The following is a 15,125-nucleotide window of genomic DNA, read 5'->3' on the forward strand; positions in this document are numbered from 1 at the left end:
ATACTTCTGAGTTTCCTACAGCTATCATTATCTGGATTGGATGGAAAGTCACCTAATCTAAAAAAATCCTTGCTTGTACCCCACAGACAGCTACTTGAGTAGTAGCTTCTGATGTGTAGTGCACCCCTGACCCATTTAGGGGGTTCCTACAGTTCTCAACCCTATGGCACAAGTCTAGGAAGTCGCAGCCTAGCTGGTCACGGAACCTTTGAAGTCTCTGGTTGAGTCCTTCCCCTCAACTCAGAATAAAAGGGCCACCATAACTTCCAGGAACAAGCTGCAAACTGTGAGCTTCATTGAAACTCCAAATGCAAGGATGGCCTTCCCAACCTTCTCTGCCAATCGCTGGAATGACTCAAGTATGACTTCAGAGCCTAGATGACAGTCATCATTTGTTCCAACAGTGCCACAATCTGCACTTGGTTGAACTTTGTTCCCTCGATAGCTGCTGGAATAGTCTCTTCGACATGTTGAATGAGGCCCTCAGGTATACATACTGAATGCACCTGGTGTCCTATTCTGTCCCTTGCTGCCATTTCCCTAAGGGGTATCATCATGCACCATACCTTTCAACTGCCAATGATTAATAGACCCTAACCGTTTGCATTTGCCTCTTCCTGACACTGGACACCTCCCACGAACCATGGACCTTGCCATTGGTGGGGAGGCTTGCGTGTCTCAGCGATACAGATAGCCATACCGTAGGTACAACCACAACAGAGGGGTATCTGTTGAGAGGCCAGACAAACTTGTGGTTCCTGAAGAGGGGCAGCAGCCTTTTCAGTAGTTGCAGGGGCAACAGTCTGGATGATTGACTGATCTGGCCTTGTAATAATAACCAAAACGGCCTTGCTGTGCTGGTACTGCAAACGGCTGAAAGCAAGGGGAAACTACAGCCGTAATTTTTACCAAGGGCATGCAGCTTTACTGTATGATTAAATGATGATGGTGTCCTCTTGGGTAAAATATTTCGGAGGTAAAATAGTCCCCCATTCGGATCTCCAGGCGGGGACTACTCAAGAGGATGTTATTATCAGGAGAAAGAAAACTGGCATTCTACGGATTGGAGTGTGGAATGTCAGATCCCTTAATCGGGCAGGTAGGTCAGAAAATTTAAAAAGGGAAATGGATAGGTTAAAGTTAGATATAGTGGGAATTAGTGAAGTGCGGTGGCAGGAGAAACAAGACTTCTGGTCAGGTGACTACAGGGTTATAAACACTAAATCAAACAGGGGTAATGCAGGAGTAGGTTTAATAATGAATAGGAAAATAGGAATGTGGGTAAGCTACTACAAACAGCATAGTGAACGCATTATTGTGGCCAAGATAGATACAAAGCCCACGCCTACGACAGTAGTACAAGTTCATATGCCAACTAGCTCTGCAGATGATGAAGAAATTGATGAAACGTATGATGAAATAAAAGAAATTATTCAGATTGTGAAGGGAGACGAAAATTTAATAGTCATGGGTGACTAGAATTCGTCAGTAGGAAGAGGGAGAGAAGGAAACGTAGTAGGTGAATATGGATTGGGGCTAAGAAATGAAAGAGGAAGCCGCCTGGTAGAATTTTGCACGGAGCATAACTTAATCATAGCTAACACTTGGTTCAAGAATCATGAAAGAAGGTTGTATACATGGATGAAGCCTGAAGATACTGACAGGTTTCAGATAGATTATATAATGGTAAGACAGAGATTTAGGAACCAGGTTTTAAATTGTAAGACATTTCCAGGGCCAGATGTGGACTCTGACCACAATCTGTTGGTTATGAACTGTAAATTAAAACTGAAGAAACTACAAAAAGGTGGTAATTTAAGGAGATGGGACCTGGATAAACTGACTAAACCAGAGGTTGTACAGAGTTTCGGGGAGACCATAAGGGAACAATTGACAAGAATGGGGGAAAGGAATACAGTAGAAGAAGAATGGGTAGCTTTGAGGGATGAAGTAGTGAAGGCAGCAGACGATCAAGTAGGTAAAAAGACGAGGGCTAGTAGAAATCCTTGGGTAACAGAAGAAATATTGAATTTAATTGATGAAAGGAGAAAATATAAAAATACAGTAAATGAAGCAGGCAAAAAGGAATACAAACGTCTCAAAAATTAGATCGACAGGAAGTGCAAAATGGCTAAGCGGGGATGGCTAGAGGACAAATGTACGGATGTTGAGGCTTATCTGACTAGGGGTAAGATAGATACTGCCTACAGGTAAATTAAAGAGACCTTTGGAGAAAAGAGAACCACTTGTATGAATATCAAGAGCTCTGATGGAAACCCAGTTCTAAGCAAAGAAGGGAAAGCAGAAAGGTGGAAGGAGTATATAGAGGGTCTATACAAGGGTGATGTACTTGAGGACAATATCATGGAAATGGAAGAGGATGTAGATGAAGATGAAATGGGAGATATGATACTGCGTGAAGAGTTTGACAGAGAACTGAAAGACCTGAGTCGAAACCAGGCCCCGGGAGTAGACAAAATTCCATTAGAACTACTGACAGCCTTGGGAGAGCCAGTCCTGACAAAACTCTACCATCTGGTGAGCAAAATGTATGAGACAGGCGAAATACCCTCAGACTTCAAGAAGAATATAATAATTCCAATCCCAAAGAAAGCAGGCGTTGACAGATGTGAAAATTACCGAACTGTCAGTTTAATAAGTCACGGCTGCAAAATACTAACGCGAATTCTGTACAGACGAATGGAAAAACTGGTAGAAGCCGACCTTGGAGATCAGTTTGGATTCCGTAGAAATATCGGAACACGTGAGGCAATACTGACCCTACGATTTATCTTAGAAGCTAGATTAAGGAAAGGCAAACCTATATTTCTAGCATTTGTAGACTTAGAGAAAACTTTTGACAATGTTGACTGGAATACTCTGTTTCAAATTCTGAAGGTGGCAGGGGTAAAATACAGGGAGCGAAAGGCTATTTACAATTTGTACAGAAACCAGGTGGCAGTTATAAGAGCCGAGGGACATGAAAGGGAAGCAGTGGTTGGGAAGCGAGTGAGACAGGGTTGTAGCCTCTCCCGGATGTTATTAAATCTGTATATTGAGCAAGCAATAAAGGAAACAAAAGAAAAGTTTGGAGAAGAAATAAAAGCTTTGAGGTTCGCCGATGACATTGTAATTCTGTCAGAGACAGCAAAGGACTTGGAAGAGCAGCTGAACCAAATGGACAGTGTCCTGAAAGGAGGGTATAAGATGAACATTGACAAAAGCAAAACGAGGATAATGGAATGTAGTTGAATTAAGTCGGGTGATGCTGAGGGAATTAGATTAGGAAATGAGACACTTAAAGTAGTAAAGGAGTTTTGCTATTTGGGGAGCAAAATAACTGATGATGGTCGAAGTAGAGAGGATATAAAATGTAGACTGGCAATGGCAAGGAAAGCATTTCTGAAGAAGAGAACTTTGTTAACATCGAGTATAGATTTAAGTGTCAGGAAGTTGTTTCTCAAAGTATTTGTATGGAGTGTAGCCATGTATGGAAGTGAAACATGGACGATAAATAGTTTGGACCAGAAGAGAATAAAAGCTTTCGAAATGTGATGCTACAGACGAATGCTGAAGATTAGATGGGTAGATCACATAACTAATGAGGAAGTACTGAATAGGATTGGGGAGAAGAGAAGTTTGTGGCACAACTTGACTAGAAGAAGGGATCGGTTGCTAGGACATGTTCTGAGGCATCAAGGGATCACCAATTTAGTATTGGACGGCAGCGTGGAGGGTAAAAATCGTAGAGGGAGACCAAGAGATGAATACACCAAACAGATACAGAAGGATGTAGGTTGCAGTAGGTACTGGGAGATGAAGAAGCTTGCACAGGATAGAGTAGCATGGAGAGCTGCATCAAACCAGTCTCAGGACTGAAGACCACAACAACAACAGACACTGGACAAAACAGGTGAAGTGAGCCCCACTGGCTCAGTTTCAGTTGAAAGACAGCACCTCAAACTTGTTGGTTAGGGGAATCAGTACAACACCCTGAGTCCTCCGTGGTCCCCAGACACCCTCTACAGGACGCCTAGCTCTACCATTGATACACCAGTCACAGTCAAGTGGACGTGCAATAACAGATCCCCTACTTTCCTTAGAGGAGGTAGCATCTACATCAGCGAACAGTATTTGGAAGTTCCGTTGGTGCCGGTACCACAGATACAAGTTGAGCTTAAAGTTGTTATTCCCTATAAGAATTGAAACAAATACAAAAAATTCAATATCGTACACCTTTGGCAGTTACACCAGTTATAAGTGTAACATATGGTGAATAAACAATAAATAGAATAGAAACTTTACAATTTGTAGGTGTCCATAGTGATGGGAATTTAAAAGCACATTTTGGAACAGCTAAAGCAATTTAGTTCGGCCATTTTTGCATCTAAAATCGTTGTAAACCTTGGGGAGACAAATATCAGGAAGTTGACATATTTTCATTCAATAATATCATGTGGAATAATGTTCTGGGGTAAATAATCTTCAAGGAAGACAGTTTTTAATATTCAAAATATGTTGTAAGAATAATACCTGTTGCTCATTCATGATCATCTTGTAAACATCTGTTTGACGATTTCGTAATTTTAACTACTTCTTCACAGTACATTTATTGCCTTATGAAGTTCATTATAAATAATCCACTTCTGTTAAAATATAATACTAATGAACATAATTACAATACCAGAAGAAAAAAGCGACATTCATTACTCCACATAGAGGTTGTCCCTAGCACAAAAAGAGGTGCATTATGCTGCAAACAACACTTTTGATCACTTAGCCAGTGTTATAAAAGGGTGACAGGCAACATAGTTAAGATTTTCAAATAAATTCAAAAACTTTCTCATTAACAACTCCTTCCATTCTGTAAATGAATTTTTAATATTGTAACGTGTAATGGTGATGGGTAGGTATTACTAACTCACATCTGTATATTTTTTAAAATGGTCACCATTTAGCCGTTTACAAGTTAATTGTTCTTTTAAAAAAATCAGGCTTGTTTCACGTCATTAAGATTTATCATACAACATCCAGGCAACATAGAACTAGCTAATATACAGTTATATGTGTTTTTTGTTTTTGTACGTGATATGTCTATTTCTGCGTATGTGCATACATGTGTACAACACCAATCCGCACAGTAACGCATAACACAGCATTTCTTCCCTATTGTTAAAACGTCGTGCATGGCATAATGTCAAATGACGTTAGGAAAGCTAAATAAATTATATCAACTGAATGTCACATAGCACAATAAAATAAAATGGCATGTGGTCTTCTTCTGATTCGAGTCAAACGCAAAACTCAGAATGCAATAAAAAAATTGTAGAAAATCAAAGCTTACGTAATTTGGCGAAACCCAGACTGCAAAGCAGTTTTTCTGACTTAGGAAGTTTATGAAATTTAAAATCACCATCAAGTATGTGTGATTTTCTGCGTTCTGTAACATGCGGAAAGTCACTATTTATTTTTTGTTAAACACAAAACACAATAATATTACTGTCACATAGAAATTTGGTCTTACAGATTCAAATGGCTGAAGAACATTGCGAAGTATCCTATCGAACTGCTCAAGTGTGTCTTTTTCAATCACAGGCACTTCATCGCTACATTTATTTAAATAACGCTGCAATTTTAAGACATCTGCCGGAACATTTACCGATTTCACAACTTTGCACAGCCATGAAACTTTCGGCCCTCTCTCCATTGCGGATGTTTACGTGAGCCACTAAATATGTAGTATACACATGCTAGTTGTAATACGTATTTTTTTTAACCTACCATCCGGATACAAATAGAAACTGATTAGTATAAGACAATTATTGTAACACAATCAAGTTATCGATTAAATACATCACCACAACATAATTCGAAACTCCCTCTAAAACCTATTCCAGAGTTATTAGAAAATATAAACACGTCTCATTATCGATACATATCCTTGTTAAATTATATGGATGGATGTTTTCGATCTGTGGCAAAAATTTCATGTTTTGGAATTGTTTATTTCTCTGGGATGAGGTGTATCAGGAAGCTGATGCTAATTTAAAATATAACCTATTACAGGAAAATTATACGTTTGTGAGTATTTTGGAAAACGATTTCACTAAGAAAACAGTGAAATATCATTGTAAGAACCCATGTAAGAGATCATGGCTTACTAAAGGAACAAAAATATCCTGTAACCGGAAACAGGAACTGTGTATCATATCTAGAAAGACTAACGACCCGCATACAGTCAAATATTATAAGACTACGAAAGTTATTAAAAATCCAGAAGTAGGTGCATTATGTCTGAGATTAGCGACTCTGATAATAAAGTTAAAACAATTTGGAATATTGTTGAAAGGGAAACAGAGAGCACAGGAAGAATGTAGTACCATAAAACTGAATGAAACGTTCATTATCTAATAGTCAGAGATTGAAAATATTTTTAATGATCATTTCTTAAATGTTGTGAAGAAAATAGGATCGAGATGTTCATTAGAAAACGCAATGCTTTGTATGGAAGAGGCAATACCTACTCAATTTGATAAAACACTAATTCTACCTAACTCTCCTTCTGAAGTTAGCAAAATAATAAACTCACTCAAAAGTAAAAGCCCTATGGAACTGATGACATCTCCAACAAAGTACTAAAAGCTTGTTCCCAACAGATAAGAGACTTTCGCAATAGTTTCCTAACTTTGTTGTTGAACCACAGTGGGTTTTCCCGCCCCTCACAGTTCTACTCGGCACGTACCTGTCAAAAACGCATTTTACGATTGCCTTGAACTTTTTCCATAAACACTCAACATTGTCAGTGTCGGAACAGAAATTTTCGTTTTGATCTGTTAGGTAGTCTGAAATCTGCCTCCTATTACTCTTGCTAAACTGATAAACCTTCCTCCCTTTTCTTATATTCCTATTTACTTCCATATTCAGGGATGCTACAACTTCCTTATGATCACTGATTCCCTGTTCTTCGCTTACAGAGTCGAAAAGTTCGGGTCTGTTTGGTATCAGTAGGTCCAAGATGTTATCTCCAAGAGTCGGTTCTCTGTTTAATTGCTCGAGGTAATTTTCGGATAGTGCACTCAGTATAATGTCACTCGATGCTCTGTCCCTACCACCCGTACTAAACATCTGAGTGTCCCAGTCTATATCTGGTAAATTGAAATCTCCACCTAAGTCTATAACATGCTGAGGAAATATATGTGAAATGTATTCCAGATTTCTCTCAATTGTTCTGCCACTAATGCTGCTGAGTCGGGAGGTCGGTAAAAGGAGCTCGGTTGTTGAGTATGACCTCCACCCATAATAATTCACAGGAACTCTCCACTTCTATTTCGCCAGAGGATAAACTACTACTAACAGCGACAAACACGCTACCACCGGTTGCATGCAATCTATCCTCTCTAAACACCATCTGTGCCTTTGTAAAAATTTCCGCAGAATTTATCTCTGGCTTCATCCAGCTTTCCATATCTATAACGATTTCAGCTTTGGTGCTTTCTATCAGCGTTTGAAGTTCCGGTACTTTACCAACGCAGCTTAGACAGTTTACGATTACAATACCGATTGCTGCTTGGTCTCCGCATGTCCTAACTTTGCCCCACACCCTTTGAGGCTGTTCCCCTTTCTGTATTTGCCAGAGGCCATGTAACCTAAAAAACCACACAACCCCTTGCTACCCATGTAGCCGCCTGCTGTGTGTAGTGGACTCCTCACCTATCCAGCGTAACCCAAAACCCCACCAATCTATGGCGCAAGTCGAGGAATCTGCAGCCCACATGGTCGTAGAACCGTCTCAGCCTCTGATTCAGACCCTCCGCTTGGCTCTGCACCATAGGTCTGCAGTCAGTCCTGTCGACGATGCTGCAGATGGTGAGCTCTGCTAGCGAGACTGGCAGTCTTCACCAAATTAGATAGCCCCCGGAAGCCAGAGAGGATTTCCTCCGATCCATAGCGACACACATCATTGGTGCCGACGTGAGCGACCACCTGCAGATGGGTGCACCCTGTACCCTTCATGACGTCCGGAAGGACCCTTTCCACATCTGGAATGACTTCCCCCAGTATGCACACAGAGTGCACATTGGCTTTCTTCCGTCCCCTTGCAGCCATATGCCTAAGGGGCCCCATTACGCGCCTGACGTTGGAGCTCCCAGTACAAGTAAGCCCACCCTCTGTGACCGCTCGGATCTTGCGGACTGAGGGGCAAACTCTGGAACAGGACAGGCAGCCATGTCCGGCCAAAGATCAGTAGCAGCTGGAGACAGAGCCTGAAACCGGTTTGCCAGACAAACTGGAGAGGCCTTCCGTTCAGCCCTCTGGAATGGCCTTCTCCCCCTGTCACACCTGGAGACGACCCCCCACTCTACCATGGGTGAGGGGTCAGCCTCATTGTGGGCAGTATCCCGGGCAGCCACAGCTGTAGTCCGATCGGGGGATGAGTGGAACGAGCTGGCCGTCCCCGACAAACCCCCATCTGGACCTCCACAGTGATGCCCATTGGCAACAGCCTCCAGCTGTGTGACCGAAGCCAACACTGCCTGAAGCTGGGAGTGAAGGGATGCCAACTCAGCCCGCATTTGAACACAGCAATCGCAGTCCCTATCCATGCTAAATACTGTTGTGCAAAGAACATCTGAACTAATCTACAGAGAGTAGAAACAATTCGACACAAAATTTAAATGGTTATTAAAATACAAGACTGCCTAGTAAATGCAGTAATTCTGCCACTTGCACACTGCTGACACGCCGCTCGGCGACAGAAGGCTAACTGTTCTGTCAGTAACTGTTTTTTACTGACTTGCGACTCTATATTCATGAAGATGCGAAGCCAGTTATTTTGATGATTACTGCACACGTATAGCTGAGGATAACAAGAATTAGTTGAGGAAATTGTAAATAAAGTCTTTCAAAAAAGTATTAAGTGCTTCTCTTCAAATTGATTTATGAATTTTTTTTATAGTAGCACATCCCAAATGAAAAGCAATAGCAATGTGCATAGCTACAACACTAGGAGAAAGGCTGATCTTCACTGCTTTGGGTTAAATCTAATTTGGAGCAGAAAGGGATGAATAATTTGGACACTTACCAAATAGCAATAAAAGTTTGACAGGTATTCAGCCAACATTTAAAACAAATTAAAAGAATTTCTCCATGACAACTCTTTCTACTCAACAGGCCAATTTTTAGATATAAATTAGTAATCACACAACTAAAAATAAAATAAAATGAATAAAAAACTTGAATTATGGCAGGTAAAGACACGTTTTGATAAACTGACTCATTCCGCACCATTACAAAGTGTGGTATTCATGATCTATGGAACAAGTATTAATCAAATCTAAGTAATCCAATCTTTGAGTGCTGTTATGAAGGGTGATTCACCCTAGTACAAGTGGTTTTGTATCTCCACACTAAGGAATGTGTGTTCACACTCAATGTAATTGAAGTCAAATATCGAATGCTGAGGAATCCCAAAGTGAAGCAACAAAATTTGCACCGGTCCTTATTCCAACAGAGTTGATGGAAGGAATAGTGCTACCCCTTGTGTAATGCTAATAATATACAAAAACACGTTGTCTTTATGGAGTAATCGAATAAGTATTAATCTAATTTAATAGAGGTCGAATCACACTTGACAGAATGGAACAGCACGTCTAAGTCAAGGTTTCCCCTGGAGAAACTTTTGAAGTTTATTTATTTACATTTTCTTTGCATGGAGTCAGTGCAATGGGGGTTTTCACGAACTTCATGAACAACAATAAGACAGTAATCATATTTACAGGAATTGATACATACTACAATTGTTGCATCTTATGTCTACTTTATATATTTTTCATTTACAGCTTATGTGCTCCTGGTTCATATCACAGACAGTGTCTTAGAATTCACTGAATGAGTTCAAACATTATTCTATCAGAAAATTCTTTAATTTTGTATTGAAATAAACCCCTTTATATATTCTTAACTAGTTTGGTAGTTTGTAATGCCAAATCAAACAACTCCTGTTTGGATTTTTATGATTTATTATTAGTCTTATTCTTCTGTAAAAATTGTTATGTTTTGTTCTGGTGTTGTGCTCGTGTATATCACTGCATTTGATAACTTCAGTTGGTTTACTCATAAAGATGTTGGTGTGGGAATTCATTGATACACTTCCATTAGAGGGACAAGTGCATGAGATGACCTCGTGGTGCTCGTATCCTATTGTGAGAACATGAGATGTGTTCTCAGCTTGTTGTAGGAGATACATGCTCTTGGTATAGGGTTGAAATACCACAACCCTTTTTTGGATCCTATATCCTCTTCCAGTTGTAACCTCCCCCTCACTTATCGACCTTTATGACAGTATTGTTGCGCTCGCCTGTGCAGCATGCTTAATCTCACTCACCTATGTAACGGCATTTCCAGAACGTCCATTTCATTGAATTCTTTTGGAAAAACTCACTCCCAAGTAATCTCAAGGAGTCCATTAACACCATCATAGTGGATAACTAAACACTGTCCATCATCACACGCATGTACTAGCCTGAAACTTAAAACAGCATCTAAGTACATCGGCAATGACTAGTAAATCACATATTTATGAAATCTTACAGCTAGTTACAAAATCATATTTACATTCCTTAATCTACCGTGACTTGGCTGAAAACTTAAACTAGCAGCTTGGATTTTTCAATTGATTAATAATCAGTTACTCTTAAATCATTTAGTCAAAATTAATTACTTATTAATTACAACTTCTTTAATGTCCTCTTGGTCAGGCAAAAGCATGGAAATCTAGCAAATCGTTAAATCTTACACTCTATATTTACATACTGTACAAATTACCCATTTTGTGGTATTAATCAATCCTATGTTGGTACAATTTCAAGTCTACAATGTTCCGTATACTTAATAGTTTTCCAGAGCTTCAATACTCTAAGCAATAAGCATTTGTGTGAGGTACACCAATGACTTTATATGGTTCATTATAAACAAACTTAAATTTAGAGATTTCATTGTCTACCTCTCTCGATTTCTCATGAGCTTTTACAAGTACTAAGTCTCCGATTGCAAACTTAGCAAAACGTGCTTTAGCGTCATGACGACGTATGCGAGCATCGTCTTTTAGCTTCATTATTTCTCGCAAACGATCTTTTTTCACACCAATACTAATGTTAATCCGTGGAGGGAATTTGATTATCTCTTCCACTAAACTTTTACTTCTGTCATCTAACAGGATTTCCTCTGGAGGAAATCCCATAGACTCATGTCTCAAGGTGTTCATAATTCTCTCAAATTCTGCTACATATTTGTCCCATGCCCTATGGTTGTGGTGGCAATAGGTAGGGCAAATTCGGCCTACCTCGCGAATATACCTCTCAGTGGGATTTCCAGCCGGACAGTAAGCTGAAATATGGATCATTTCGACCCCATTACTTGCCATGCCTTCATTCCACAACTTAGAAGTAAATTGTGCCCCATTGTCTGATAGAATCACCTTGGGCTTACCAATATGAACAAAATAATCGTTCACAAGCTTGCTATAGACTGCTTCGGCTGTAGCTTTCCTAATCGGGTATAGTTTGATGAACTTGGAAAAAGCTTCTAGCACTACTAAAATGTAGGCAAAGTTTCCTGATGACTTGGGCAAAGGTCCGTACAAGTCCACGTATAGTAATTCAAAGGTGTCGTTAGGCCTTATACTTTGCATAGGACCACGACTCGTACAGTTGGTAACCTTCACCTTCTGACATAAATCGCAAGTTTTCACTCTGTCAGTAACTCGTTTTAAAATGTTGTTAAAATGCACTACGTCACTCAGCTTTTCCGTACATTTCTTTGGTCCACAGTGACCATACGCCAAATGGTAGTAGTCTATTATTTCCATGACGTATCTTCACCCTTACGTATATACAAGATATGATCGTATATCTTGTAATACTTCCTTAATTTCTCTCCTGGACTCCTTTCGCCATATCGGGTTTTCACCATATTTAAACAACCGTCCTCGTTCTGATGACGACGTAGATTCTTACAGATGTTCACTATTTATTTACGTCCGTCAACTTCTTTAAAATAGTATAATTTGACCACTCCATCTGACTCATCTTTCAATACATCTTGATTAGACTGAAGCAACCGCGATAGCGCATCCGCTACGCAATTGTCGGTCCCTTTTACGTAAATGATGTCATAGTTAAATTGCTGTAAATACAGCGACCACCTAGTCAGCCTTTCTTGAAGTAGTTTACAATCCTTCAGATAAGTGAGCGCCTTATGGTGCGTATGGATAATCACCTTACGCTCCCATAGGTAACCCTTGAACTTCTTGAATCCCCACACGATAGCGAGACACTCCTTCTCAGAGATAGTGTAGTTTCGCTCACTTTCTGTCCGGTGTTCCTTAACCTCTCCTTCACCAACTTCTTGGAACAGTTCTACTCCCACCCCGTAATTCGACGAATCCGTCCCCAAATGGAAGGGTAGCGATAAATCAGGATGAAACAGTACGTTAGATCTTAACAACTTGTCTTTTAATCTCTCTAAAGCGGCCTGACACCCGTCAGTCCACAAAAACGGAACATTTTTGCGTAAGAGGTTATTCAAATTTTCATCATTAAACACCTGTCCTTTTACAAATTTACGGTAAAATCCAGTGAACCCCAGAAACCTTTTTAACTGTTCCCTAGACTTGGGTGGAGGACAATTTCTTATTGCCTCTAGTTTCTCTAGGTCTTCTGTAATACCAGCAGTGGTAATTATATGCCCTAAAAATTTCAGTTCCTGTTTCACAAATTCGCATTTCTTTAGCTTTAGAGACATTCCGCCACGGCGCAATGCTCTAAAAACTTCATCTAACAGGTCACAATGGTCATGCCAAGTGGCATTGGCCATCAATAGGTTGTCAACATATACAGTTAATCTTGAACTCAAAGCCGGGCCTAGCATTTCGTCTAGGGCCCTGATGAATATGGACACAGATATATTAAGTCCAAATGGCAGTACTCTATACCGATAACACCTGCCCGCAAACAAGAAGGCGGTGTATGGCCTAGATTCTTCTTCGAGTGCTATTTGCCAGCAACTATCAGTCAGATCGAGGCTAGTCAAGAACTTAACGTCACGAAACCATCGCAAAATCTCCTCCATACTCTCTGGTCTGTATGTTTCGCGTTGAACGACCCTATTCAACATGCGTGCATCAATCACAATACGCACACTACCATCCCGTTTTGCTACAATGACCAAACTGTTATTGTATGGACTCGTACTTCTTTCAATCACTTCCCATTCGATCATCTTATGTTTCTCCCATTGCACTGCTTCCTTTTTGGACAGTGGTATAGCATATGGTCTCACGAAGAATGGTTCGTGCGGAATTACATGCAACTTGCATTTATATCCTTCCACAAGTCCCGGTTTGTCTGAAAACACACTCTTATTCCTCATTATTACTTCATACAGGCTTCGTCTTTGTTCGTGTGTCACGTTTGACACACCGTTTACAATACTTTCCAATTCACTTTCTACACTATTGTCAATGCCGAGATTCCTCACGTTATAGTAGTTCAAATTCATACCTTCGTCAATAGCATCCGGCCAGTTAACAATGTGTATAGGCTGGTATTGCCTATGCACACCATCTTCTGCCTCGCAAAACTAACTACTATTGTTTTATCTTGTGACGTACATGTCAAAGTTTTGCTTTCGCAATTAATCACTGCCCGGTACTTTAATAGCCAATCTAACCCGATAATTACTTCTGTAGTTAAGTCTGGCACGACGACAAACTCTTGTTCAAATTGTGCCCCACATATCTCGAAGTTGACAAAAATCTGTTTTGTGACCGGTTTACTGGCCTTCCCAGTAGCACCGATAATTTTCACTCCTGTTACTGGCGTAACTACGATACCAGGTCTGTTTTTCAGTAACTGAAATATTTTCCCAGATACAGCACTGAATTGTGCACCGGTGTCAATCAACACGTTTAGTTGTAGGCCGCGCATATTAACAGACACTACTATCTGTCTACACTTATCCCCGACTGTTTCTTTATTTTCCCACAATAAATCCTCATCTATATCCAGGTCATTCCAGAAGAAACCATCCGGCTTTGATCCTAAATCCGGCTTATCTGGCGGCTTTTTCAGCCTCTGTTCACATACAGTTTTAATTTCAACAAGTTTGTCCTGAGGCTTAGTCTGTAGCTTCGCCTCCAATACCGTAACCTTTTCCTGTAACTCGTCAACTAGTGAGTTTTGCTTTGCTATCAATTCACTAATTGTCACCTTCGTTGATTCCTCTTTGGTCAGATTGATCTCATCTACGAATCTACCTGGAGGAAGGTGCCCAGTAGTATCTGCAATTACTTCCTCTGGATCCGCGCAACCCACACTGCTACCGTCATACACGCTGTAATCTATGTGCTTTTCTACCAGTCGTCTCCGGCTATCACTACAATTTTTGTAATCTTTCTCCTCAATACTCTCGCAATGTTTAAACTGGAGTTTTGCGTCGGATGGGTCGGCTACTTCTATCACTATAACTTTCGTTAAGGTCCGTCGGTTAGGGCCAGAACTTTCCGTTACTACTTCAACATCCAACTCCTGCGGGACGAAACACGACGAATCTTGCTCGTGCTCCCCATTAACATCACCTATTTCTGGTGAAGTCTGCCGGTTAGGGCCAGAACTTTCTGTCACTTCACAAACACTATCTTCCTGCGGGACGAGACGCGGCAAATCCTGCCCGCGCTCCCCATAAACACTTCTCCCGTACAGGCCCCTATAATCTTTTAGTTCGTCGTATAAGCGACCGAACTGCCTTAACCAGACCTCATCCCTCTCTGCATCCCCTCGCTCGATGACGGACGTGTTATCCGACATCTGATCTTCTCTCAACACTTGCGAATCATTCTTAAACTCAATCTCCAGTTCCGCTGTGGGTCTTACTGCTGCCACTTTATAATCGAATTCCGGAACACAAATTAAATTGTTTTCACTGACAGTGAATGTATTTTCTACTGCCGTGGCTACAGCTGATCTACTACTTGTGGGCGTACTCCTTTCTCTTAACACTGGCACACTCTACCGCCGTTGATTATTCCATACGGAATTTTCATAACGACGACGCCTGGGTTTTCTTCT

General features: G+C 40.6%; 1 protein-coding gene across 1 annotated transcript in view; it reads right to left on the reverse strand.

Moving 5' to 3' along the window:
* The window catches only part of LOC126092181 (uncharacterized), a 216,064-nt gene extending 210,224 nt beyond the window's left edge, over positions 1 to 5,840 (reverse strand). Inside the window, exons 1-2 of the mRNA XM_049907656.1 lie at positions 5,525 to 5,840; positions 5,345 to 5,440 (exon numbers count right to left, since the gene is read on the reverse strand). Of these exons, the coding sequence (XP_049763613.1) occupies positions 5,345 to 5,440; positions 5,525 to 5,707 (279 nt within the window). The 5' untranslated portion in view covers positions 5,708 to 5,840. The remainder of the gene's footprint in view (positions 1 to 5,344; positions 5,441 to 5,524) is intronic.
* Positions 5,841 to 15,125: the final 9,285 nt, after the last annotated feature.

This window comes from Schistocerca cancellata, chromosome 7 (genome assembly GCF_023864275.1).
Source record: "Schistocerca cancellata isolate TAMUIC-IGC-003103 chromosome 7, iqSchCanc2.1, whole genome shotgun sequence".
In the NCBI taxonomy this organism is placed as follows: domain Eukaryota; kingdom Metazoa; phylum Arthropoda; class Insecta; order Orthoptera; family Acrididae; genus Schistocerca; species Schistocerca cancellata.